The sequence below is a fragment of the Perca flavescens genome, chromosome 8 (genome assembly GCF_004354835.1).
Source record: "Perca flavescens isolate YP-PL-M2 chromosome 8, PFLA_1.0, whole genome shotgun sequence".
Taxonomy (NCBI): domain Eukaryota; kingdom Metazoa; phylum Chordata; class Actinopteri; order Perciformes; family Percidae; genus Perca; species Perca flavescens.
In genome coordinates, this window is record NC_041338.1 from 37,539,732 (window position 1) to 37,566,189 (window position 26,458).

A 26,458-nucleotide genomic window follows, 5' to 3' on the forward strand; every position below is an offset into this window, starting at 1 on the left:
GTCCGGTAGATAACGGTGGTTAAAGCACCGGTGGCGTATTAGCACCGGGTCTCTGCAGGTTTGATGGATCGCGTACAAACCAATAGGGTGTCGGAATGACTATGTTTATACTTCTCATCCAACCACAATCACATTCACTCTCTCCGGATGGAGCGATCTGGATAGGGGTTTTTTGTGTGTGTTTTTTTGAACGATGACGAGCCGGAATGAAAACAAGCCGAACTGAAATATGAGTAACGAGGCTATTTTTAAAATGTAGGGAGTAGAAAGTACAGATAATTACGTGAAAATGTAAGGAGTAGAAGTAAAAAGTATGCTGTAAAATAATTACTCCAGTAAAGTATAGATACCCAAAATGTCTACTTAAGTAAGGTAACGAAGTATTTGTACTTCGTTACTTGACACCTCTGCCCCCCCCCCCCTCTATATAAAAGAGACTTCAGATCCAGTATTAGGGGACCACTAAGGTCTATATAAAAGAGACTTCAGATACAGTATTAGGGGACCACTAAGGTCTATATAAAAGAGACTTCAGATACAGTACTAGGGGACCACTAAGGTCTATATAAAAGAGACTTCAGATACAGTATTAGGGGACCACTAAGGTCTATATAAAAGAGACTTCAGATACAGTATTAGGGGACCACTAAGGTCTATATAAAAGAGACTTCAGATACAGTACTAGGGGACCACTAAGGTCTATATAAAAGAGACTTCAGATACAGTATTAGGGGACCACTAAGGTCTATATAAAAGAGACTTCAGATACAGTATTAGGGGACCACTAAGGTCTATATAAAAGAGACTTCAGATACAGTATTAGGGGACCACTAAGGTCTATATAAAAGAGACTTCAGATACAGTATTAGGGACCACTAAGGTCTATATAAAAGAGACTTCAGATACAGTATTAGGGGACCACTAAGGTCTATATAAAAGAGACTTCAGATACAGTATTAGGGGACCACTAAGGTCTATATAAAAGAGACTTCAGATACAGTATTAGGGGACCACTAAGGTCTATATAAGAGACTTCAGATACAGTATTAGGGGACCACTAAGGTCTATATAAAAGAGACTTCAGATACAGTATTAGGGGACCACTAAGGCCTATATAAAAGCATCCAAAAAGCAGTATGTCATGGGACCTTTAAAATGCTACATGTCATCAAGTGTGTCATGGTTTTAACATTTAGACAACTGTTTTTCTCCACTTATTGTTGTTGTTTCAGAGGAAAAAGAGCGCAGTGAGTTACCTGAACAGCCCTCTGCACCAGGGGACCCGGAAGAGAGGTGCGTATGAAATACTCCTCTACTGGTCGGAGACCTAGTAGACAAAGAGAAATTTGTCCAAAAATTATATATTTTTTTCTAAAATATTTAATCTTTTCACTGAGAATATTCTGGCTGTTTTTAATGGACAAAAAAAAGGCTGCAGAACTTGTTTTGAACTTTTAAATAAATTAAAGATATATATATATATATATATATATATATATATATATATATATATATATATATAAATATAAATACCAATATTTATAATATATTTTTTTTCTTTTCTTACATATTTTAACTTTTATAACTTTCATCAACATATCTGTCTTTTTATCTGAGAATATTTGATGTTTAAGTTGTTTTTAGAAAGCAGAAGTTCAGTACAATAGAGACTAATATCTGCCTCGGTGCTAATAACCCGCTGTAAACAAGTCTTCCCTCTTCCTGCTTCCTGCTTCCTGTTTCCTGTCACTTCACTACGGTTTACGGCTACATCTCCAGCGCTACGTTTTGGTTTTTAAGCGTTTTTGAGTTTTGATCCCAAAGAGATCTCGGTGCACCGAGTGTAGAAGAACTAATCACTGTTTAAACTAACACGCCCCAGACCTCATATCTCCTCATCATCATCCTGGTATACTGGACATAAACAGGAGGCTCCGCCCCCTGCTGGTAGTTACCATGGTAACGTTAGTAGCTTTAAGTCTCAGAGAATGAGAGGCCGTTACCGATGAGAGCCAATCAGGACGGAGAAACGTTGGCGTCAGTGTCGGCATTGCAAAAGGTCTCTCAGGGGGAACGAGAGGGGGAAACGGCAGAGCAGGGGGAATGAGAGGGGGGGGAAACACCAGAGCAGGGGGAACGAGAAGGGGAAACACCAGAGCAGGGGGAATGAGAGGGGGAAACGGCAGAGCAGGGGGAATGAGAGGGGGAATGTAGCAGAAGATATTCCTTATTAAAACCATAACGTAGCGGTGTAAATGTAGCCTAAATCTCCTGATTTACACTTTCACATGAACCAACTCAGAAAAGTAAACACACATCAGAGATTTGAAAATCCAGAAGGAAATGTGTCTGATTTTATATTCTCTGATTCAGAAAAAGCTTCCTTGACTCCCACAGAGTGAAAGAATCGATTATTTGTCATCTTTTAAATTGATTTCCAACTGTTTTTAAGTATTTTTTTCGTGCACAAATGGCAGAAAATGCTGTTTTCCTCCTCAAATATGGAGGTTTTCGGCTCTTTTCTGTTTTATATCATATTAAACTGAATATCTTTGGGTTTAAGTCTTAAAAAAAAAAACGACATTTAAAGACATCAGCTCAGACTATGAGGAGCTAAGATTGACATTTAATGGACCAGGCGATTGATCGAAGAAAATAATCGACTGATTAATTATGAAATGGTTTTTAATGATAGATTTCGTTTCGTAGAATTCCATATTTTTATGAGTGATATTTTAAATCTCTGCTGTTCAGTGAAGCTCAAATAACTCAGAACAGAATCACAGAGACACGCGTGACTGTCGGCAATAACTCGACTAACTTTTCACAGCTTTTCAGCAAATGCACCACCCATGGGCGTGCTGGTCTTACAGGGAGGTGTGTTCAGGTGCATTCTGGGCGTGCTGGTGTTACAGGGAGGTGTGTTCAGGTGCATTCTGGGCGTGCTGGTCTTACAGGGAGGTGCGTTCAGGTGCATTCTGGGCGTGCTGGTGTTACAGGGAGGTGCGTTCAAGTGCATTCTGGGCGTGCTGGTCTTACAGGGAGGTGCGTTCAGGTGCATTCTGGGTGTGCTGGTCTTACAGGGAGGTGTGTTCAGGTGCATTCTGGGCGTGCTGGTCTTACAGGGAGGTGCGTTCAGGTGCATTCTGGGCGTGCTGGTGTTACAGGGAGGTGCGTTCAAGTGCATTCTGGGCGTGCTGGTCTTACAGGGAGGTGCGTTCAGGTGCATTCTGGGCGTGCTGGTGTTACAGGGAGGTGCGTTCAAGTGCATTCTGGGCGTGCTGGTCTTACAGGGAGGTGCGTTCAGGTGCATTCTGGGCGTGCTGGTGTTACAGGGAGGTGCGTTCAAGTGCATTCTGGGCGTGCTGGTCTTACAGGGAGGTGCGTTCAGGTGCATTCTGGGCGTGCTGGTGTTACAGGGAGGTGCGTTCAAGTGCATTCTGGGCGTGCTGGTCTTACAGGGAGGTGCGTTCAGGTGCATTCTGGGCGTGCTGGTGTTACAGGGAGGTGCGTTCAGGTGCATTCTGGGCGTGCTGGTCTTACAGGGAGGTGTGTTCAGGTGCATTCTGGGAGTATTGCTATCTTGAGGCAGCGGGAAGTGATGGCGCCATTGACCAACAAAAACCTGGTCTAAAGTCAATAACGCAGCATTTCATTGTTATTATAACAGAGCATTAGTACAATGCTCCTAGGCTCGTACACAGCGCACACACTATGCTTGTTACACACAGCAGCGCACACACACACACACACACACACACACACATGCAGAAGATTACAAATAAAAAGTCCAAGGTCCAAATGTGCCTGGCTTTTAAAGGGAATGGGAGATGAACTCTGATTGGTTGATGAATGGGAGATGAACTCTGATTGGTTGATTGCATGTTACGCCCAGAACACACCTCTGATTAATGAAGACACTAAGGACAACCCTTTAGGACCAGGCGCCCGGCACATGGACCATATTTTGTCACCGTCAAACTAGCAAAACTCGTAGTGTCAGATTGCATCACTTCAGTCGCCTCAACAGAGTGTAGACGATGTCTTTAAACTCTGAGGTCTGTCGAGGTTTTGGACTTATATATGTCACAGATTTAAAAACGTTTAGAGATGTTCTGATGCCAGTATCAGAAAAGCCTCACCAGAAAGTTTCCTGTGCACACCACCTTTAGGGCACCTGTGTCAAACTCGAGGCCCGCGGGCCAAATACGGCCCCTCACAGACTTTGATGCGGCCCACGTGTCACTTTGGGTTCACAATAAATTTTGGCCCATCTAGTTTTTGTCACTTTTTCGATGTTTTTGCCACTTTTTCATGGTGCTTGTTCCAACATTTTTGTCACTTTTTGAGACAGTTTTGTCGCTTTTTTTTGTCCTTTTTTGCTCGCTTTTTTTCTATGATTGCTGAGGAGCTTTTTAAGACGACTTTTTGGGGGCTTTATGAGGCTCAAACTGTAAGTGAAAAAGCTACATGAGACATATAATACAGTCACAAATATTTGACTTTTTCTCTGAAATAAAAGCATATCAGTAAACCCTACATGTCTGGCCCTCCGTGAAACTGAGTTAGACACTCCCGCACTATCGCTTTAAGAGATGAAAGATGACAATAATAATAATTTAATAATAACAATAATAATAATAATAAACCCACGTGGACGTGTCTGTGGAGTGTGAAGCCGTCTACACGTGATAAGCGATTAGCTCTCTGCGCAGCTAGGAGGTATTCGTCGAGGGTTGCAAGGAAGCCATTTCCCGTTGCTAGGTAACGACGTGCTGTTATCTCATTGGTTGCACTTTCGAAAATGTCAGCGGCAACAAGGTGAAAGTTGAAATAATTTGAACTTTGAGCGCAGCGCAAAGCGGCAAATCCGAGCTCAGCGTAGGGTTGGGTAGCGTTTGGATTTTTACGATTCCGATGCCGAACCGGTACTTGAAAAAAACTGAAAAATGACATCAAAGAAAGGCTCTTTTATTAATTAAATTATTTCAATGTAATGGTCAATATATTAACGTATGTAAGTACTTAAAGGTGCCCTAGCTGCCACACCTATTTCATGACTTTGTGGTGTTTGTGTGATGTCTGAAGGTCTACCATGGACTCTGTAACCTTGGTTACCTTGTCTCAAGCCATTCTAGCGCGGTGTAGAAAGACAGCAGGATGACTCAGCTCGATTTCTGCCAGTTCTCATTAATATTCAACCAGTAATAATATCCATATATTGCCCAGCTCTCATGTGTAGGCCGCCGTTAGCTTCAGCTCTCTGCACTAACACTGCTGTCTGTGCTTCTGACTTCCTCTTCCTCCCTTTTCCCGCTTCGCCCGTCTCACGCTAGCCAACGAAGACTCCCTTTCCAAGGTATGTCATACAGACTGTTTGTTTTTTGCTTTCTCCCCCCCTCTCCTCCTCCTTCTCCATCTTTTTCTTTTTCTTTTCTTTTTGTGTTTTTTGTTTTTTCCGTCTTTTGTCGTCTGTCTCATTTCACCCAGGTCGCCCACCCAAATACAGCAGCGTCCCGGAGCTGGGCAGCCTCACCCCGAACTCCCCCTCCAGCCCCGTCCGCCCCCTCCCCCTGCCCAGCCCCAGCTCTGGGGATGTAAGTAACGATGAGACGGGGGAGATGGACTAACCCCGTCACACACAATCCTCATAGGGAGGCATAGTCCCGCCCCCTTCTCCCCCCCAATCCCCCATGGACAGCCACGGGACCTTAACGCGGGGGCAAATGTGTCCCGTAGTGAACGGGGAGAGACTAGTTATGTTTGGATCCTGTTTGACTTGAGTCATGAATTACATGTTTTGATGTTTGCCAGTTAAAAAGATAATTTAGTGTGTGGAGAAAGTCTGTTTGTTGTTAAACTGTTGAAGTATCAGATTGTGAAAATGGGTCATTAGATTTATTTTAAGCAAAAAAGTCAGAATATTTGGCGCAAAAAAGTCGGAATATTTGGAGGGGAAAAAGTCAGAGTATTTGGAGGGAAAAAGTCGAAATATTTGGAGCAAGAAAGTCGGATCCTCTTTGAATTGAGCCATGAATTACACACATGATTTTCGTCAGTTAAAAAGATAATTTAGTGTGTGAAGAAAGTCTCAGTTTGTTGTTAAACTGTTGAAGTATCAGACTGTGAAAATGCATCATTAGAAAGACTCCTCATTAGTATTTTGAGCAAAAGTTTTTGAATATCTTGAGCAAAAATGTTAAATATTTATTCAATTTTGTTGACTTTTTTTGCTCCAAATATTCCGACTTTTTGCGCCAAATATTCCGACATTTTCGATCAAAATATTCAGACTTTTTCGGTCCAAATATTCCAACTTTTTCACTCCAAATATTCAGACTTTTTCGCTCAAAATATTCCGCCTTTTTTTCACAGTCTGATACTACAACAGTTTTACAACAAACTGAGACTTTATCCACTTGATAAATTATCTTTTTAACTGAAAAACATCAAGTAAAACGAGATCAGAAAATAACTAGTCTCTCCCCGTTTGCTACTGGACACATTTTTCCCGAATTAAGGCCCACCCATTAAGTGGTGGTCCACAGGAAGGGGCGGGACTCCGCCTCTCTATTGGCCTGGTAGCTCTGTCATTTTACACCCGAGACCTTCACACACACTTCATTAGTTTGTCTCCATTTGATAATCATCAGTCATCACTTGATTTTTACTTTCAGTCTTACAAAGTGAACAGTGTCCTGTAGCCCAGAGCATCCATTAAAGGTATCTTTTTTTTTTTTTAATCAACCTGGACTCTATTTTCCCCTGTTTTTGTGTCTAAATGACTGATGGGAACAACAATCTTTGACATTAGTCCAGTATTCAGTTAGCGTTGACTAAAAGTTCAGTTTTTGCTGTTGACAGACTCAGATTATTATTCTAAGTGTCTGACAACATTATGGAAATATGCTGGCTCTATACACGCTAAAAGTCGTGATTATTTACATGGAGACTGGTGGAGATATGCTGGCTCTATACACACTAAAAGTCCTGATTATTTACATGGAGTTTGGTGGAGATATGCTGGCTCTATACACGCTAAAAGTCCTGATTATTTACATGGAGTCTGGTGGAGATATGCTGGCTCTATACACGCTAAAAGTCGTGATTATTTACATGGAGTCTGGTGGAGATAAGCTGGCTCTATACACGCTAAAAGTCCTGATTATTTACATGGAGTTTGGTGGAGATATGCTGGCTCTATACACGCTAAAAGTCCTGATTATTTACATGGAGTCTGGTGGAGATATGCTGGCTCTATACACGCTAAAAGTCCTGATTATTTACATGGAGTCTGGTGGAGATATGCTGGCTCTATACACGCTAAAAGTCCTGATTATTTACATGGAGTCTGGTGGAGATATGCTGGCTCTATACATGCTAAAAGTCCTGATTATTTACATGGAGTCTGGTGGAGATATGCTGGCTCTATACACGCTAAAAATCGTGATTATTTACATGGAGTCTGGTGGAGATATGCTGGCTCTATACACGCTAAAAGTCCTGATTATTTACATGGAGTCTGGTGGAGATATGCTGGCTCTATACACGCTAAAAGTCCTGATTATTTACATGGAGTCTGGTGGAGATATGCTGGCTCTATACACACTAAAAGTCCTGATTATTTACATGGAGTCTGGAGTTTGGTGATGGTGATTTCGGGGCTGTTTCATGTTAAACTAAAAGGATCTTACTCTTTTAACTAAAAGCTCTATCTCTGTAGGGATCCATCCCATAATGTTGTCAGACACTTAGAATAATAATCTGAGTCTGTCAGCAGCAACAACAGAACTTTTAGTGGACGCAAATCACACATTTACACAGAAAAAAAAAAACATGGGGAAAATAAAGTCCAGGTTGGAAAAATAAATAAAATTACACTTTTAATAACTCCTACTAAAAACACATTCTAACTCCGAGGTGTCTAGTAACTTTTCTGTGGGCTCAGTAACTAAACACACCATGTCCATTTAGATATTAAACAAGGCCAAGTGTAAACTAAACCCAAACCGATCACGGTGCCCCCCCCCCTGCCTCTCCACAGATGGTGGGCGGGGCTCAGCTGGGCGGGGCAAACACTGATTGGTCCAATTCTTCCTCACAGGGAGACATCCATGAGGATTTCTGCACTGTGTGCAGACGCAGTGGCCAGTTGCTCATGTGCGACACGTGTTCTCGTGTTTTTCACCTGGACTGCCTGGACCCGCCCCTGAAAACCATTCCTAAAGGCATGTGGATCTGTCCAAAATGTCAAGATCAGGTAACCACAGCAGCCGCGACTGATCCTGAGTCAGGTGGGGGGGGGGGACCAATCAGAGTCAGTAGCTGTAGCTGTACGTGACTGCCTTCTGCCACACCGTCCTGATCTTTTGGGACTGTTCAATCCTTTGTAAGCGTAAAACATGATGCCGTTTTTTTTTGTGCTTCTGTCCCACTCATTGTGTCAGTTAAAAGATTGGCATCTCACATCCATCCACTCCATTTGCTTGTACCCCTTGTTTCAGCGTCACCACAGGGTGACTCCCCCCCAACACCCCCTACACACCCCTTAAATCTTTTTTTTTTTTTTTATTATTTCCAAGTCTCTGCCTGTGTGACAACTGCGAGCTTCTCTCTGCAGATCCTGAAGAAAGAAGAAGCCATTCCCTGGCCCGGCACGCTGGCTATCGTTCATTCCTACATCGCTTACAAAGAAGGTGACGTTCAAATTTGAGGTTTTTCTCTCCAAAACATCCGCTTGGACCAAGGGCTCGATCGATTGATCATATCTGCCGATAACGGATCCTAATCCGATACATCAGGGGTTAAAGTGGGCCGGAACGATCCATTACTGCGTTCTAGCACCTTTGATTAACAAGTTAATTAGGGTGCATCTACATGGCTACGTTTTAGTTTAAAAAGGAATATCTTCTGCTACGTTTCCCCCCTCTCATTCCCCCCTGCTCTGATGTTTCTCCCTCTCATTCCCCCTGCTCTGGTGTTTCCCCTTCTCATTCCCCCTGCTCTGGTGTTTCCCCTTCTCATTCCCCCTGCTCTGGTGTTTCCCCTTCTCATTCCACCTGCTCTGGTGTTTCCCCTTCTCATTCCACCTGCTCTGGTGTTTCCCCTTCTCATTCCCCCTGCTCTGGTGTTTCCCCCTCTCATTCCCCCTGCTCTGGTGTTTCCCCCCTTTCATTCCCCCTGCTCTGGTGTTTCCCCCTCTCATTCCCCCCCTGCTCTGGTGTTTCCCCCTCTCATTCCCCCTGCTCTGGTGTTTCCCCCTCTCATTCCCCCTGCTCTGGTGTTTCCCCCCTCTCATTCCCCCCTTGCTCTGGTGTTTCCCCTTCTCATTCCCCCTGCTCTGGTGTTTCCCCCCTCTCATTCCCCCTGCTCTGGTGTTTCCCCCCCTCTCATTCCCCCTGCTCTGGTGTTTCCCCCTCTCATTCCCCCCTGCTCTGGTGTTTCCCCCTCTCATTCCCCCTGCTCTGGTGTTTCCCCTTCTCATTCCCCCTGCTCTGGTGTTTCCCCTTCTCATTCCCCCCTGCTCTGGTGTTCCCCCTTCTCATTCCCCCCTGCTCTGGTGTTTCCCCTTCTCATTCCCCCCCTGCTCTGGTGTTTCCCCCCTCTCATTTCCCCCCTGCTCTGGTGTTTCCCCCTCTCATTCCCCCCCCCTGCTCTGGTGTTTCCCCTTCTCATTCCCCCTGCTCTGGTGTTTCCCCCTCTCATTCCCCCCTGCTCTGGTGTTTCCCCTCTCATTCCCCCCCTGCTCTGGTGTTTCCCCCTCTCATTCCCCCTGCTCTGGTGTTTCCCCTTCTCGTTCCCCCTGCTCTGGTGTTTCCCCCTCTCATTCCCCTGCTCTGCCGTTTCCCCCTCTCGTTCCCCCTGAGAGACCTTTTGCAATGCCGACACTGACGCCAATGTTTCTCCGTCCTGATTGGCTCTCATCGGTAACGGCCTCTCGTTCTCTGAGACTTAAAGCTACTAACGTTACCATGGTAACTACCAGCAGGGGGCGGAGCCTCCTGTTTATGTCCAGTATACCAGGATGATGATGAGGAGATATGAGGTCTGGGGCGTGTTAGTTTAAACAGTGATTAGTTCTTCTACACTCGGTGCACCGAGATCTCTTTGGGATCAAAACTCAAAAACGCTTAAAAACCAAAACGTAGCGCTGGAGACGGAGTTCCCACTTTAACCCCTGCTTGTATTTGTAAGATAATAATGCTATAGTTGAGTTCTCTGATTTTCTGGTCAACTTTTGGACTGATACAGCCCCCTGGAGTTCACTACCGGTACTTTTTTTCGGTAGCCTACTTCTCTGTAATAATTTGTAATTATTAAGTCCAAAATGTATGTTTTCAGGTAGAGGAAGATCAACTACAGATGTCCCTTAAACTAATTCTGTATATACAACTTTACTAACAATTTATGGATCAGTATTAAATGTATTTGAATGTAGAAAATGTTACACTTCATATGGTTTTATATTCATATCATGGAGTTAAAGGACAATTCCGGCGCAACATTTATTACAAAGATAGTTTATAAAGACTGTAGCGTTCATGTTTCAGACATGAAAATCACTCACCTTTCGGCAAAATTCGCCCATTTTGAAACCAAAATAGGTGACCTACGTGAATCGTGTGGATTCAATGAGAAAATGTTTAAGGAGGGGGTCTGGTTTGTTTTGATGCGCTGGATTCAACCAATCATCGAACTTCCACCTACCAATTAAAACGAGTTCTAGCCAATCAGATGCAAAGTAGGGCGGGTCTTTGCCGAAATGTGAGAGTGCGGTGCCCGTAAAACAAGTGCCGATGTGGTCTCCGTGGTAACACGGCTAAAAATAAATGGAGACAAAGTTTATCAAACTTGGAGCATGTAGATACAGGAAGCTTTAGTTGAGAAAGTAGTTAAAACAAATGGCGCTGGGCATGAATAGAGGACGAGAGGAAAAGACGGGAAGCCGTAGAGCACTTGGTGCCTCCTGTTTGGAATCAGCATGGCAGGGATTTAAACATAACAGAGTTTAGACTTCTAGCTATATGAAATGTTTTTGATAAATGTACATGACAACTAATATATAAATTCGCTTTTTTGATGATGACTTGGCCAAAGTAGTAAAGTTTAGTTTTCACAATGATTCATTGTAGGATTATGATATTATGGCAATATGTAAATCCACATTGACTCTATATTTAACATATGGTTGGAAGAAGTAAAAATTGATTTTTTTTCTTTTTTAGTTTTTAAAAATTATGACTTTTATTATTGTGTGATGTCAGAAGGACTTTAACTGTTTTGCCAGTAAAATCAAAAATGATTGCATATTTAAATATTACACTGTTGGTTGGCAAAAAAATGCATCTCAAAATGCATCTGATTGATGCTTTAAAATATGGAATATTTAAAATGTTATTTAATTTTTTTATTTCATTATTTACATGCGTGATGTTTACATGCGTGATGTTTACATGCGTGCGCCATCTTGGGAAAAATGTTAGGACCTGGACACTTCTTCTTTTTTTCTGCATTTACTGCAGTCAGAGGCATTCATTTAAATCCAGTGACATAAGAGACTTCAGTCGCTCTGTTTTGAGCCGACATCACTATGAAGTATAGTGGTCGTAAATCATCCCGTGTCGAATCATGAAGAGAGATGAGGAGTTTTGTTTTGAAACAAAATTTTGAACTGAGCCATGTTGGTTTTTGAAAAAGCGGACTTTTCAGGATGAAACGGATCACTTTTTTTCGAACCACGAACACCGTGCTTGAGCTATGTTACTGGTTACTGGTTGCACATGTAAGGACCCTCATTATGCTACCGTAGAAGTGTGGTGACATTTTGAGCCTTGTTAGTGGTGTAGCAGCAGAGATTTATTTTGACTCTACCAGTGCCTCCATGACTAGCGTTAGCAGCTAATCAGCAGTTCGCGCCAGCTTGTTTTAAAGCTAGAGACACATTCGATTAGCATGAAAACATGTCCCAGAGAACGGTCGACTGGGTACACATATGTTATTAACCCCCCTAGGGTCATTTTCGTTCAGTCTGGATGGGGATTTTGGCCCTGGTGTAGAATTGACTGACATAAACTATCACATGACTGCCGGTCCCCGATCAGTTAAAGACCTGCAGACAGCTGGACGGGGGAGATTTAATGTTGAGTTTTGTGTTTCTGTGCTGCAGCTAAAGAAGAGGAGAAACAGAAGCTGATGAAATGGAGCTGTGAGCTGAAGCTGGAGCGAGAGCAGCTGGAACAGAGAGTCAAACAGCTCAGCAACTCCATAACGGTGAGAAACACAAACACTAAAAAACTAGAGTTGGAAACCAGAAAAACCCGGGTTCCAAATTAGAGCTGGAATCCAAAAACAACAACCACACATGGTGCTCTTTCTAGGCCAGAAGATGAATGGATTTTTATGGAAAAAAAAACAGTAAAACTTGTGTGATGTCAGCTTATTAAATGTGAAACGTTTCTTCTCTCCTCTGGGACAGTACAATAATATATATAACCTGAATATATATTATTATATTATTACTATATACACTTCACGATAGTTTGCAAACATTGTTGTTTCTCAAATGATCTAAACCACGTGTCAAACTCGAGGCCCGCGGGCCAAATCTGGCCCGTTGCCGATTAATGGTGCGTTCTTTTTGTCCACCGAAGTCGATCTACGAGTCGTTTTTCGGAGTTACGAACCGGAAGTTGCAAAAAGAACGCCACCGAGGTCGTATATATACGACTCTCCAAGTAGTCTGAACTCAGAGGACCCCGAGGTCACTTTCAAAGATGGCTACGTCGTGCATCACACGTAGTAAACTTTGTGGTTTTCTACAATTTTAAGCACTTTTGTCTTTGTTGTTTAGTTGTATACTGCTACCTAAAGGACAGTCTTATTAGGAGTTAAACATAGTGCTGTATACTACTACCTATAGACATGTCTCTACAGTCTTATTAGGAGTTAAACATAGCGCTGTATACTGCTACCTATAGACATGTCTCTACAGTCTTATTAGGAGTTAAACATAGTGCTGTATACTACTACCTATAGACATGTCTCTACAGTCTTATTAGGAGTTAAACATAGTGCTGTATACTGCTACCTATAGACATGTCTCTACAGTCTTATTAGGAGTTAAACATAGTGCTGTATACTGCTACCTATAGACATGTCTCTACAGTCTTATTAGGAGTTAAACATAGTGCTGTATACTACTACCTATAGACATGTCTCTACAGTCTTATTAGGATTTAAATACCACCTGATTAGTTATTTTGTTATTTCCTAAGTGGAATGCAGCCATTATTAAAGGTTTTGAACACACCTGTGCTTTTCCTGCTATGACATGTCAACATGTCTGCCGCTAAAAAGGTCGATTATGGTCGGGGAGAAGCCAGACCCACGTGACGCGTTTGTCCAATCAGCTGGCGGTTTTAATTTTTTTTTAAATGGAGACTTATTGCGTCTCGCAAACGCACAGAACGTACGTTCAAGTCGGCATCTCTTCGCTGTGTTCTGAGGCACTTGAGACTGACTTTCTGCCGACAGTAAAAACAATACTTGCGTACTTTAAAATCAGAAAACAATACAACCTAAAAGCAGGAATAAGGGAAATGTCACAGCTCTGCTATGTATTAAAAGCTTTTCTAAATAAGTAAGTTTTGAGGGTAGTTTTAAAAAGGACCTACGTCTTTTATATCAGCGTCTCAGTGTCAGATCTGACCCTGTTCTTATTTCTTTTATCAGAAATGCATGGAGACCAAAAACAACATCCTGGCTCGTCAGAAAGACATGCATCTCTCCCTGGAGAAAGTCAAACACCTGATTCGCCTCATCCAAGCCTTCAGTTTCAACCAGGCTGTGGCAGAGACAGACGGTAAGGGCGTCAGCTCCCAGGACTGCGTCAGCGCCGAGGACAGAGTCCAGCACGGTGAATCCAAAGCTGCAGTTATCTCTGAAAAAGCTGCAGTGGCATCCGAACCTGTAGTAGCTTCTGAAAAAGCTGCAGTCGTCTCTGAAAAAGCTGCAGTCGTCTCTGAAAAAGCTGCAGTCGTCTCTGAAAAAGCTGCAGTCGTCTCTGAAAAAGCTGCACCAGAAGCCAACTCTGTGGAGAAAGTGGCAGCCGGGAGCTCCGCGACAAATAGCAACAGCAACGCTGACGGAAACGGGAAACAACAAGAGCACGAGGCCACAGGGAACCGCCAGACAGGAAGTGGAGACGCAGACAGCCAGGCTGTCCTAGGAGACGTGGGCGTCCCGTCGGCAGACGCCAGCCACGATGTCGGGGGGGAGTGGGAGGCGGGGCCCGGGGACGAGCTTGCGTCAAAACCCGAGACCGAGGCGGCTCCGCTGGTTGACATTCCCGCTGCCTCAGCGGCCGCGAACATCGCCACGACCAACGGTACGGCCGAGCCGGCGCGCGCTGCCGATCGCAGCCCCGCGGGAGCCCACGGCAACAACGGCAACACCAACTCTGAGAACAAGATGGCTGCCGTCAACCCTCCAGAGACGGCAGCGGATCAGAAACAACGGGACGAGATCACCGACGGCGACGGCAGCAGCAGCAACAACAGCAACAGCAAAACCTCAGAACCCTCCCAGCATTGTTTGCCAGCTCTCGTCAGCAGTTTAGACAATAAAAAGTAATGCTTTGTCTCTGAAAAATTGCGGGAATTCAAACATATATATAAAAAAAAAAAGACTTTTGCTTGCACCGCACGGTGCCCTGAAGTTGCCAATCTGTATAAATGTTGTTTGTTTGCATTGTATCGTCAGACTGTGTCAATGGTTAGATATCCAGCCCCCGGCTCTGGAAACATGGCGAGCCCCCAAACCCAGAGCGGCAGGGGTGCAGGTACGCTGTCGGTCCAGTGTCGGCACGCCAATTAGTGATAGACGTCCGTGGTGGGAATGCTCGAAGGGAGATTTAGTTCATCATCACACCAGTGTGTGCCTGTTCAGTGGCTCCTGCGTTCTCTCGGTTGGGAGGGGTGATGGTTTTCAAACGGAGAACAAACATCTGTCGGGGGTTACTGGTCTAAAAAAAACAGTGTTGTGATTATGTGGGTATGAAAAGAAAGCCTGCTCGTCCCCTCGTCCCAACCAACTAAATGTGAACAGCCTTTGTCTTCTGCAGCTTTCCCTGAGCTCCTCTCCCTTTTGAACAACCCTAAACTTTAACCAATAAGTCTCATCCTTAACCGCCCCTATTCTTCCCCATCTCACCCTCCCCAAACCTGTCCTATCCAGTCCGCAACGATTCAATAAAGACGTCCCTCTTAAACCCCCCAAAATGATTCCGTACGCTTCAAACTAACTAGCTCATACTTCGTTACGTATAAACTAGGGCTGTCCGTTTCAATTTTATGTGAAAATGTATCAAAATTATCTAGGTTAGGGTCTTTAATATCTAATGTGCAATTAATATAATGAAAGATCGCTACTGTGCGTTCGTGTATTGAAATAGTATTTCCACGGAAAATAACTTGATACTGTGCTGTATCGTTTTTTTTTTTTCATCCACCCCTGCTCCCTACGTTTTTCACGCCTTTAAACTAACGTCCCTAACTTCCAAATCAGTCCACGAACGTAACCCGTGTTCAGTCAACAACAAAACTTTGACCAGAAGCCTTCCCCTGGTGACTGAACCACCTGCCACAACCGAACACTGTAACCCAACCCTAAGTTTTGAGCCCAACCTTAACGTGTGAGCCCAACCGTAACGTGTGAGCCCAACCGTAACGTGTGAGCCCAAGCGTAACGTGTGATCCCAACCGTGGCGTGTGAGCTCAACCTTAACGCTTGAGCCCAACCGCAACGCGGTGAGCCCAACCGTGAACGTGTGAGCCCAACCGTAACGCAGAGCCCAACCGTAACGGTGAGCCCAACTAACGCAGAGGCCAACCGTAACGCAGAGCCCAACCGTAACGTGAGCCCAAGCGTAACGTGAGCCCAACCTTAACGCGGTGAGCCCAACCTTAACGTGGTGAGCCCAACCTTAACGCGGTGAGCCCAACCTTAACGTGGTGAGCTCAACGTAACGCAGAGCCCAACCGCAACGCAGAGCCCAACCGTAACGCAGAGCCCAACCGTAACGCAGTTGAGCCCAACCGCAACGCTTGAGCCCAACCGTAACGCAGAGCCCAACCGTAACGCAGAGCCCAACCGTAACGCAGAGCCCAACCGTAACGCAGAGCCCAACCTTAACGCGGTGAGCCCAACCTTAACGCAGGTGAGCCCAACCGTAACGCAGAGCCCAACCGCAACGCGGTGAGCCCAACCGTAACGCGGTGAGCCCAACCGTAACGGTGAGCCCAACCGTAACGCAGAGCCCAACCGTAACGCAGAGCCCAACCGTAACGCTTGAGCCCAACCGTAACGGTGAGCCCAACCGTAACGTGAGCCCAACCGTAACGCTTGAGCCCAACCGTAACGCGGTGATCCCAACCTTAACGCGGTGATCCCAACCTTAACGTGGTGAGCCCAACCTTAACGCAGGTGAGAGCCCAACCGTAACGCTTGAGCCCAACCGTAACGCTTGAGCCCAACCGTAACGCGGTGAGCCCAACCAACGCAGAGCCCAACCTTAACGCAGAGCCCAACCGTAACGCGGTGAGCCCAACCTTAACGCTTGAGCCCAACCTTAACGCTTGAGCCCAACCGCAACGCAGAGCCCAACCGTAACGCAGAGCCCAACCGTAACGCGGTGAGCCCAACCTTAACGGTGAGCCCAACCTTAACGTGAGCCCAACCGTAACGCTTTGAGGCCAACCGTAACGCAGAGCCCAACCTTAGAACGCAGAGCCCAACCTAACGCGGTGAGCCCAACCTTAACGTGTGAGCCCAACCTTAACGTGTGAGCCCAACCGTAACGTGTGAGCCCAACCGTAACGTGTGAGCCCAACCGTAACGTGTGAGCCCAACCGTAACGCAGAGCCCAACTCAACGCTTGAGCCCAACCTTAACGTTTGAGCCCAACCGTAACGTTTGAGGCCAACCGTAACGTGTGAGCCCAACCGTAACGTGTGAGCCCAACCGTAACGTGTGAGCCCAACCTTAACGTGTGAGCCCAACCGTAACGTGTGAGCCCAACCGTAACGTGAGCCCAACCGAACGCGGTGAGCCCAACCGCAACGCAGAGCCCAACCGTAACGCAGAGGCCAACCGTAACGCGGTGAGCCCAACTCAACGCTTGAGGCCAACCGTGAACGGTGAGCCCAACCGTAACGCGGTGAGCCCAACCAACGCGGTGAGGCCAACCGTAACGTGTGAGGCCAACCGTAACGCGCAGAGGCCAACCGTAACGCGGTGAGGCCAACGCAACGCAGAGCCCAACCGTAACGCAGAGCCCAACCGTAACGGTGAGCCCAACCGCAACGTGAGCCCAACCGTAACGCGGTGAGCCCAACCGTAACGTGAGCCCAAGCGTAACGCAGAGCCCAACCGTAACGCAGGTGAGCCCAACCGCAACGGTGAGCCCAACCGTAACGGTGAGCCCAACCGTAACGCAGATCCCAACTTTAACGTGATCCCAACCTTTAACGTGTGAGCCCAACCTTAACGCTTGAGCCCAACCAGAACGGTGAGCCCAACCAGAACGCGGTGAGCCCAACCTTAAACGTGAGCCCAACCTTAACGTGGTGAGCCCAACCGTAACGTGAGGCCAACCGTAACGCGGTGAGCCCAAGCGCAACGCAGAGTGAGCGTAACGTGAGCCCGCGTAACGCAGAGCCCAACGTAACGGTGAGCCCAACGCAACGCAGAGCCCAACCTTAACGCGGTGAGCCCAACCTTAACGCTTGAGGCCAACCTTAACGGTGAGCCCAACCGTAACGTGTGAGCCCAACCCAAACGCAGAGCCCAACCGTAACGCAGAGCCCAACCGTAACGCAGAGCCCAACCGTAACGTTTGAGCCCAACCGTAACGCGGTGAGCCCAACCGAGGTAACGCGGTGAGGCCAACCGTAACGTGAGCCCAACCGTAACGCGGTGAGCCCAACCTTAACGCTTGAGCCCAACCGTAACGCAGAGCCCAACCGTAACGCGGTGAGCCCAACCGTAACGCAGAGCCCAACCGTAACGCAGAGCCCAACCGTAACGCAGAGCCCAACCTTAACGCGGTGAGCCCAACCGTAACGCAGGAGCCCAACCGTAACGCAGGAGCCCAACCGTAACGCAGGTGAGCCCAACCGTAACGCAGAGCCCCAACGCAGATCCCAACCTTAACGTGTGAGCCCAACCGTAACGTGTGAGCCCAAGCGTAACGTGTGAGCCCAAGCGTAACGTGTGAGCCCAAGCGTAACGTGTGAGCCCAACCGTAACGTGTGAGCCCAACCTTAATGTGAGGCCAACCGCAACGTTTGAGCCCAACCTTAATGTGAGGCCAACCGCAACGTTTGAGCCCAACACTACGTTGTAACCCAATTACCTAAAGTCTCTTCCCCCCCTTAAACTAACTAACTCCCAAATCAGTCTACGAACGTAAAACCGTGTTCAATCAGCAACAGAACTTCGACCAAAAGCCTTCCTCTGGTGACTGAACCCCAGAAGTAACTACCCCAACCTTAACCCAGTAGCCTAAAGTCTCTCCCAGTCCCCAACCAACCAACGCCCCCCCATCCCCCTCTCCCCCCCAGGCAGATAGACGCTGTACGTTCAGCGCGTACGGAGGACGAGGTGGAACAGGCGCCGTAGCCTAACAGATGTTTTAAGTGGTGTCGGTCAAGTGTAGTGATTGAGTTTTTCATTCGTGAGTCAAGTGTGTCAACTGTGAGCACTAAATGTGAAATTGCAATATTGCAATGTCAACACACACACAAACAAAGACACACACACACATATATATATATATACACACACACATATATATATACACACACACACACACACACACACACACAAACTATATCTGGGCTGTGTTTCTTTTTTATAGGAAAAGATATTCAGGTCTTCCTAGTCTTCAGAATAAGTGCTTTCTGTTCCTGAAACTTGCTGGACTGGCATTATCAACACTAAAAGAAGGAGTCTTCTTTTTAGAAGTGGTGATCTTTGACAAAAAAAACATTATGTACATTTCTGTTGAATCCTGAACTGCCAAAATGATGTTGTCTCCAAATTCAGCAGGGACGAGTCCGCTTACTGCATTGAAAGATCAAATCATTGCCGTTTGTAAGATAACGATGCGACCGTTTCAGACCATTGGAAGTCCCCAGATTTAGACGACAGGAGAGCTTATTAAAAACCATAACACGAAAGGAACTATTTTTTTGTCCTTTGAACGGAAGGATTTGTTGTCGCGTCTTCAGACGGATCTCTAAAATAAAAAAAAGGACAAGACCACAAATCCTGAGATTAAAGCACAAGCTTGCTGCATTACAAAGAAGTGCTGAAGAGCTTTTTGTATGTTAATATGGAATTAAACAGAGTATGCATCTCTTTGTTGTGATGTGACTTATCCCCACATTGCCAATATTTTTCTAGGAGGAAATCCAAAAACCCTCTGTGTCTGTGTGACTTTAAGTGGAGTCGTTGGGCGTCGCGTTTAGACTAGCGCATCTCTTTTCTTTGGGGAGCATGTCTGGGCTGAAATGTGACGCTGGTGTTGGTAGGCTTGGTGGCTGTCGGTCCGTTTGGGGGGGGTCGTCTGTCTTTGTCCGGTGAACTGATCATGACTTCTGGCTTCTTGTTGGGTTCGGGGCATTAACAAAACTCTGGTCTGTTTCTTCACGGGGCCTCTCGTTTGTGCTTGTTTTTGTTTTTTTGGTGCAATATTGGAGCGCTTTTGCTTACATTTTTAGTCGTCCAAAAACCCATTCACCCCACCCCCTCCCTAAAGGTTGAAGGTGTTCAAGGTGCAACGCTTCAGACGATTATGTGGAAATACATTTATAAATGAGCAATTTGTAGCCGTGCTAGCGGCTTTTATCGGTCAGTCGGTTGGTTCGCCACTTTGATCCAGACTGAACTATCACAACAAGTATTGGATGGATTTCGATAAAATTCAGTTCAGACATTCATGTTCACCAGAGGATCAAATCCTCCTTACTTTGGTGACCAACTTTACTTTTATACAGTGAAATATTGCGACGATAGGAAGGGCTTTTCACCAAATTTAAAACGTATATCTGCGATAAATCCTAATCATTTGTGTTGATTCATTTATTCCTCAATCGTATTAACTTTTGTGATCCTCCGTGGAATATCTCGACAACAATTGGATGGATTTTCATGAAACTTAGTACGGATATGCGCGGTGCCATGAGGATAAATCCTAATCGTTGGTAACTACACACTCACAATTCGGCCCAAATATTAATAGTCACCCAGAGGAAGAATCACATTAACTTTGGAGATTTTTTGGGGGCTTTTCCGCCTTTAATCGATAGGACAGCTAGATGAGAAAGGGGAGAGAGAGAGAGAGAGGGGGAAGACATGCAGGAAATCGTCACCGGTCGGAGTCTAACCATGGACCTCTGCGTCAAGGCATAAGCCTCGAAGTATATGTGCGCCTGCTCTACCCACTGATCCAACCCAGCCAAGATCTGTAGACTTTCTTTTATCAGTGTCCAATACTTTGGTTTATGACTAAATTCCTGCAGAACTTAAGACACTTATCAGCCTCAGCTGGATTTAGTTTACGGTTAATCAGACCCAGAACTTTCCGCAAATTTTGAAACAGATTTTTAACAGATTAAAATAAAACGTAGAATCTACCCAAAGCAGAAAAACAGTCCGCTAAATACTGCAGTTTCATTCTGGATCACAGCTACAAAACTGTAAGATTGTGTTTGGGTCTGCCGATGATGATCTGTGAACACGGTGAACATTATACCTGCCGAACATGCTACCGTTAGCATTTTAGCTGAGCTGAACAGAGCTGCTAGCACGGCTGTGGACCCCTGGAACAGTTTGAAACTCTAAAATGAGAAAAAACCTGAATTAATGTGCACACTGTTGTGGGGGGTGAAAGCGCTGTTGGACGACTCTAAAGCGAGCTGTTAGCAGTGTCTTTCTGTTCAAATCATACAAACTGTAACTGAATCATATCTGACACAAACACCTAATGTTGTCTGCCATCAGCTGTACAAACTGCCTTCATTCAGAAGATTTTAGAAGAAGTAACGAGAGAAAAATCTCCAAATATTTCCAGCGTGTTCGGCCACAGTGTTGTCTTGATAAATGTAATCTCTGATGGAGAGTTTGGAAAGAAAAAGACCGACCAGGGATGCAATCCTAACACAAACATCCAACATCCCCCAATTTCCTTTCTGAATCCCATTCATTGTGTGTGTGTGTATGTGTGTGTGTGTGTGTGTGTGTGTGTGCATGCGTGTGTGTGTGTTTTTGTCGGCTTCACTCCCGGGATAAAGCAGAGCAGTCATGTCTTCACTCGACAGGTTTTTCTTTTTTTTCCGAAACGAGCCCGAACATTTAGTTCCAGATAAACTGGACCTCTCCCTCTGTACAGTAGGTACCTCGAGTGCCTTTCTTCAAACAGCAGATAAGATTTTGTCTCTTGACTTGCACTGTGACTTGTAGAATCTCCCTAACCCTCCAGATAATCCTCCCAACCCGAACCCAGATCCGCCGAGACCCGGTCCCTTCACCTCAGGCTGCCAGTAGTCGATGAAGAGTGGAAACTACATTTCATATTAAGCCGTTATTTTTAGAGTTTTGTTGTTCTAGGAGTTGCCTAAAATGTGTTATTATTTTTTCCTTCTTTTTTTTTTTTTTATTTGATTTTAAACCTTTTTACGTTTTAAGAAGAAAAAAATAAGCCGCGCAGACTCTGACGAAAAGCGAAAAGTCAGAGGTAAAAAAAAAAAAAAAAAAAAGAAAATCTGGCTGGCTCGCCAAGGTGGAAAGATAGCTTTGTTAAAAGATCAAAAAAATGGCTCATGGAAGAGAGTAAAGGAGCTCAGAATATGGCTGAAACAGTCATTAAAAAAAACCATATCCAGGCACTCCAGATTGGTTATAAAAAGTGATATATTTTACTTTTCTTAATCACTTTTTGTAACCAACCTTTTAGTGCCAGGATAAGTTTCTTTTTTGGGTCCTAATTCTTCCTCCTTTTCAAGGAAAGACACATTGTTGATACTGAGACGTGATGGCCGGTTGTCTTGCGATGCACCTTTAGTTTGACCAGTATTATTATTATTCTATATATATTATCAGAGTGTAAGAAACGGGATCCGTCAGCGTGTTGAATCTGGTTTCTGGAGGCGTGTTTTAGTCCGGACTCTTTTCCTTTCGACTCGCTCATCGTTCCCTCTGTGCTGTTGGTTTTTCTTTTTAAGTTTCGTACGGATGGACGGATTTGGAAATCTGCCAAATCCATAGGGCTGGGTTTAAAAAAAACTAAAATTTTCTGATTCAAATCCATTTTCATTTGAACGATCCGATGCCGATTCATAAAACCCTTAAAAGATGGATCTTTTAAGAGGCTGCGTTATTTTAAAGCTATTGTGAATTCAGTTCAGACATTCATGTTCGCTGGAGGATAAATCAACGATTGGATGGATTTTCACTAAATTTCGTGCAGATATCCGCGGTGCAAAGAGGATGAATCGTAATGGTTTGCGTCGTTTCATTTATCCCGTGAAATGGCTCGACAACCACCGATTGGCACAGATATTCATTGTCTCCCTCTGACTTTTATACAGTGAAATATCTCAACTACTATTGGATGGATTGTCATGAAACTTAGAAAGTACGGATATCCGCCTTGCAAAGAGGAGGACAATTAGATATTTGTGTCATATGAAACTAGGCGATCTGAGGAATCCATCTCAGGATAAAAAAAACGCTTCAACTTTTTTCTCTGAATTTTTGGCGAGTGGAAAAACTTGCACATGTGCATGTTGTCTGTCTCTGTGTCACTGCTGTAGTGTCGGTTCTTAACGACAACAGTAATGGTTTTTTTTTTAATATTGCAGCAGGTTAGAGGGTTCTTTTGTACAATTTACAGCGTTTACTTCTCTGAGAATCTCTCTTCCGTATCCGAGATAAAGTTAATGGCAACGGCCCAGATCGGAAATCCAATCAATACAGGCAATCATCGCCCTAGTATTGATACGCTCTCGTATTTTAAAAAGTAATCCATCCAAAGTCTGACTTAAACCAACATTCCTTTTAAAAAAAAAGTCTAAATGGATCCGATTTATAAATGTCAGAAACTGAATCCATTTACAGTTCACAGCGTTCGTTCTCTGAGAATCTCGTTTTAATATCCGAGATAAACTGGGATTGGAACTGAAATATCCCGCATCGCATCGCCGCAATTCCCCCCACCCCCCAATAATCCATTCTGGGCTTTTTTGCTGCTTTTTGTGAACATTTATGTTGCGTTTTTAATGTTTTTGTTTTTGCTTTTCCGAGGTTGTTTTGGGACTTTTATCTGACTTTTTTTGTCGCCTTTCTGGAGGTTTTTTTCTACCATTTGTGTTTTTCTATGTTTTTGTCCCATTTGTTAATACTTATGACTCGGAATCTAAGCGATTCAGGAAACCCTAAAAACCCTCCGGGGTTATTTCGGAAGTTTTATTTTTATTTTTTTTACATTTTCGTTGCGTTTTCAATGATTTTCTTGACAGGTTTTTTTTAGACATTTTTGTCGCTATTCTGGAGGTTTTTTGAAGTTTATGTTGCTGCTTTCTGAGTTTTCGGTCGCCTTTTTTTTGAAGGTTTTTTTTGTACTTTTTTCGATGTCTTTGTCTCTTTTCTCAGTCCATGCAGACATGTCCCAGGACACCCCCTTAGATAGTTGGAGATCTCAACCCCAACCCAAAGTTACACCCTCATGCATCGTTTCAAATCGGAAATCAAATTGAATCGGTGAATTTATCTATCGGATCAGATTCTTGACGTCTGTGGTGAAGCCCAGCCCTGAGCCCTGAGCCCGGCAGTCAGCGTGCGATCGCAGACTCGGACACAATTACAAACATCTTTTCCACTCCGTTTTTTTTAGTGGAACGCATGCCTTCTTATGCAAGATTTTATACAAGATTTGTCAAACTGTTTTTAATATGCATTTGTGTTTTTTGTTGTTACGTTTTTTTATGTGAAACTCAAGTCACCTTTTTGATTTCTCTGAAACATTCTCGCGTGCAGACAGCGGTAACGTCTACGTTTAAGAACGCAAACATTTCTTCCTGACTTCTGCCTCCTTTTTTTAGTTTAGATTTAATTTGACTAACGCACCACGCTGAATGTTTGAGGGGAGCGCTCGGATTCTATTCAGTCTCAACGTGAACTTATCCAAAGAACACGCACTGCATTTCTGTTTCCGTTCGTAAGCCTTTTTAACGTCGTCGATGCATATCATTTTAGGGATGTAACGATTCACTCTTAACGCGTCAGGATTTTAAGTTTCCGATACGATTTTTCTCAGGATCTTTTTACTGACAGAATGAGCTGCAGACGAATCTTACTTTGTTTCTATAAACTGTGCAAAACAACAGATGTGTCCTCTTATCAACATCAGAATAACTCCAATAGAAACTAATCTGGATAAACTAAGGAGACGTCTGAAGTCAAACAAGGTCAATCCGAAGTGGATTAACAACCGTAGGACGTTTAGAAACTGCACCCACGTTCATTTTTGTCATCTTTTACACATTCATATCCATGTTCAACTGACTCCCGGTGCATCGTTACATCCCTAATCTCCGTTTGGGAATTCGTTTTCTGCTTCACAAAGCTGGAAGAGGGTCATACTGTCGGCAGCTGAGAGCTTTTCACTTTGTGTTTTTAGAGAAAGCCTTTTATGCATTTTAAGGGGTTTAAGTTTCCATTTCTGTGTAGGGATGCACTGAATCCAGATTTCTGGGGGTTTGGGCTGAACCCTGAACCCCCTGGTTGAGATTGTGTTGCCTCCTCCTCCCATCCTCAGTCCATGAACCCAGTAAACTCATGGATGAAGTAAACAGGGACTGTCCTTCCTTTGCTGTACCTGAAGTTGCTGCATTCTGGCTGCTGTCTGGAGATTCCTTCATGAACAACTCGTATTCTTCCAGATGTTTCAGACCAGATGTTGTAACAGTGGCCATGTTGTGTATAGTTTAGGGTCCTCGCCACCACCAGACCAATCAGCATTGAGCAGATTGAACGTGTAGCTGGACTTGAATGGCCTTCTTTTGACTGAAAGTTCTGCCAAACAACAACTTTTTCTGCTCACCAGATCCATGTCCACTTCCTCACAGCCTACTGCATTGAACGCTCCACGTACGTAATAAACACCTTCCTGTAACCAACGGCGCCGTCACTACGGCGACCAGCGTAGCACGCCGAGTGCAAGCTAAGGTTCGGCAGAAACCAGAACCCGGTCAAAAAGCCCAAATATTCAGCCCAATCAGAAGCCCAATCCTGGATTCGGTGCATCACTAGTTTCTGTGGTGCATCCTGTAAAAGTAGTTAGCTCCGACTCCAGTCTTTAGTTGAATTTTTTTGAATTTTTTTGAATTTTTTTAAAAGCGAAGTCATGATTGTGGCCTTCTAGTATTCTGTCGATTACATGACATCATCCCGTTTAAATGCCATCCCATCCTGTCCTGTACTGTTCACCTGAAGCTTCTTACCTCATCCACAGCTGATTCCATACTGGGGTGGGTGGGTTGGGGGCTGTGTGTGTGTGTGTGTGTGTGTGTGTGTGTGTGTGTGTTTTGAGTGCAAAAAAAAAAAGAGGACAAAAAAATATACAAGAAGTCTTTTTTTAAATCTTCCATTTGGTGAGATGCATTGTAGCGATATGAATAAAGAAAAGTTCACCTGGCGTGCTGAATAATGTGTAAATTGGTTCTTACACAATCTGAATATTTGTATAATTGTTTGTATTTTTTCATAATGATTTTGGAAAGGAATGTGTTTATTTTTTTGACTTGTGTTCCAGATGTGTCTTCTGTTGGCCTGACATTGTGACTGGTCTGGTTTCTGGATTCTTACCTCTCTGTATTGAGCCTCTTCTGTGATGAATTCTTTGTATGCAGTGTTTTAGGAAAATACTGTAGGGGAACATTGGGGGAGGAGTTGATATTAGGAGCATTTGATCAATTTGTATTTATTTATTTTATCATTTTGTTAATAAATTGTGAAAAGCAGCGTGGTGTGTCTCGTCTGTTTGCTTTGTACCGAGCCCCTAAAGCAACGGGGGTCTTCTACCTTTTTTAAGTCAAGAAGGAGGGGAAAAATAACAGGAAATGAGAGAAAAGATGAGAAATGCTAAATTACCCACGTAGTGTAAAGAGTTTTATAGTTTCTATTTTTTCAGATTTTAATTTAATTGCCGAAATCGTGCTGTTTCTATTAAATAAGGGAAGTTTAATGTCGATCCAAAGGTCGTAGGTTCGATCCCCACCTAGCGCCAGAGGACCCAAAGCTTACCGGTGAGTTTAGCAAGGTGTCTTTACACTGTCCACTACTTAGTAGTTGTTGCCTACTAAACAAGGTTTTGGTGGAAAAAGATATTAGGAAGCTC

The 26,458-nt window shown here is 44.4% G+C and overlaps 1 protein-coding gene across 1 annotated transcript in view; it reads left to right on the top strand.

The window, feature by feature from the left end:
- Positions 1 to 15,764, top strand: part of phf21ab (PHD finger protein 21Ab) — a 58,586-nt gene extending 42,822 nt beyond the window's left edge. The window contains exons 13-18 of the mRNA XM_028584493.1: positions 1,233 to 1,293; positions 5,491 to 5,597; positions 8,105 to 8,260; positions 8,621 to 8,696; positions 12,167 to 12,270; positions 13,732 to 15,764. Of these exons, the coding sequence (XP_028440294.1) occupies positions 1,233 to 1,293; positions 5,491 to 5,597; positions 8,105 to 8,260; positions 8,621 to 8,696; positions 12,167 to 12,270; positions 13,732 to 14,631 (1,404 nt within the window). The 3' untranslated portion in view covers positions 14,632 to 15,764. The remainder of the gene's footprint in view (positions 1 to 1,232; positions 1,294 to 5,490; positions 5,598 to 8,104; positions 8,261 to 8,620; positions 8,697 to 12,166; positions 12,271 to 13,731) is intronic.
- The last annotated feature ends 10,694 nt before the right edge of the window (positions 15,765 to 26,458 follow it).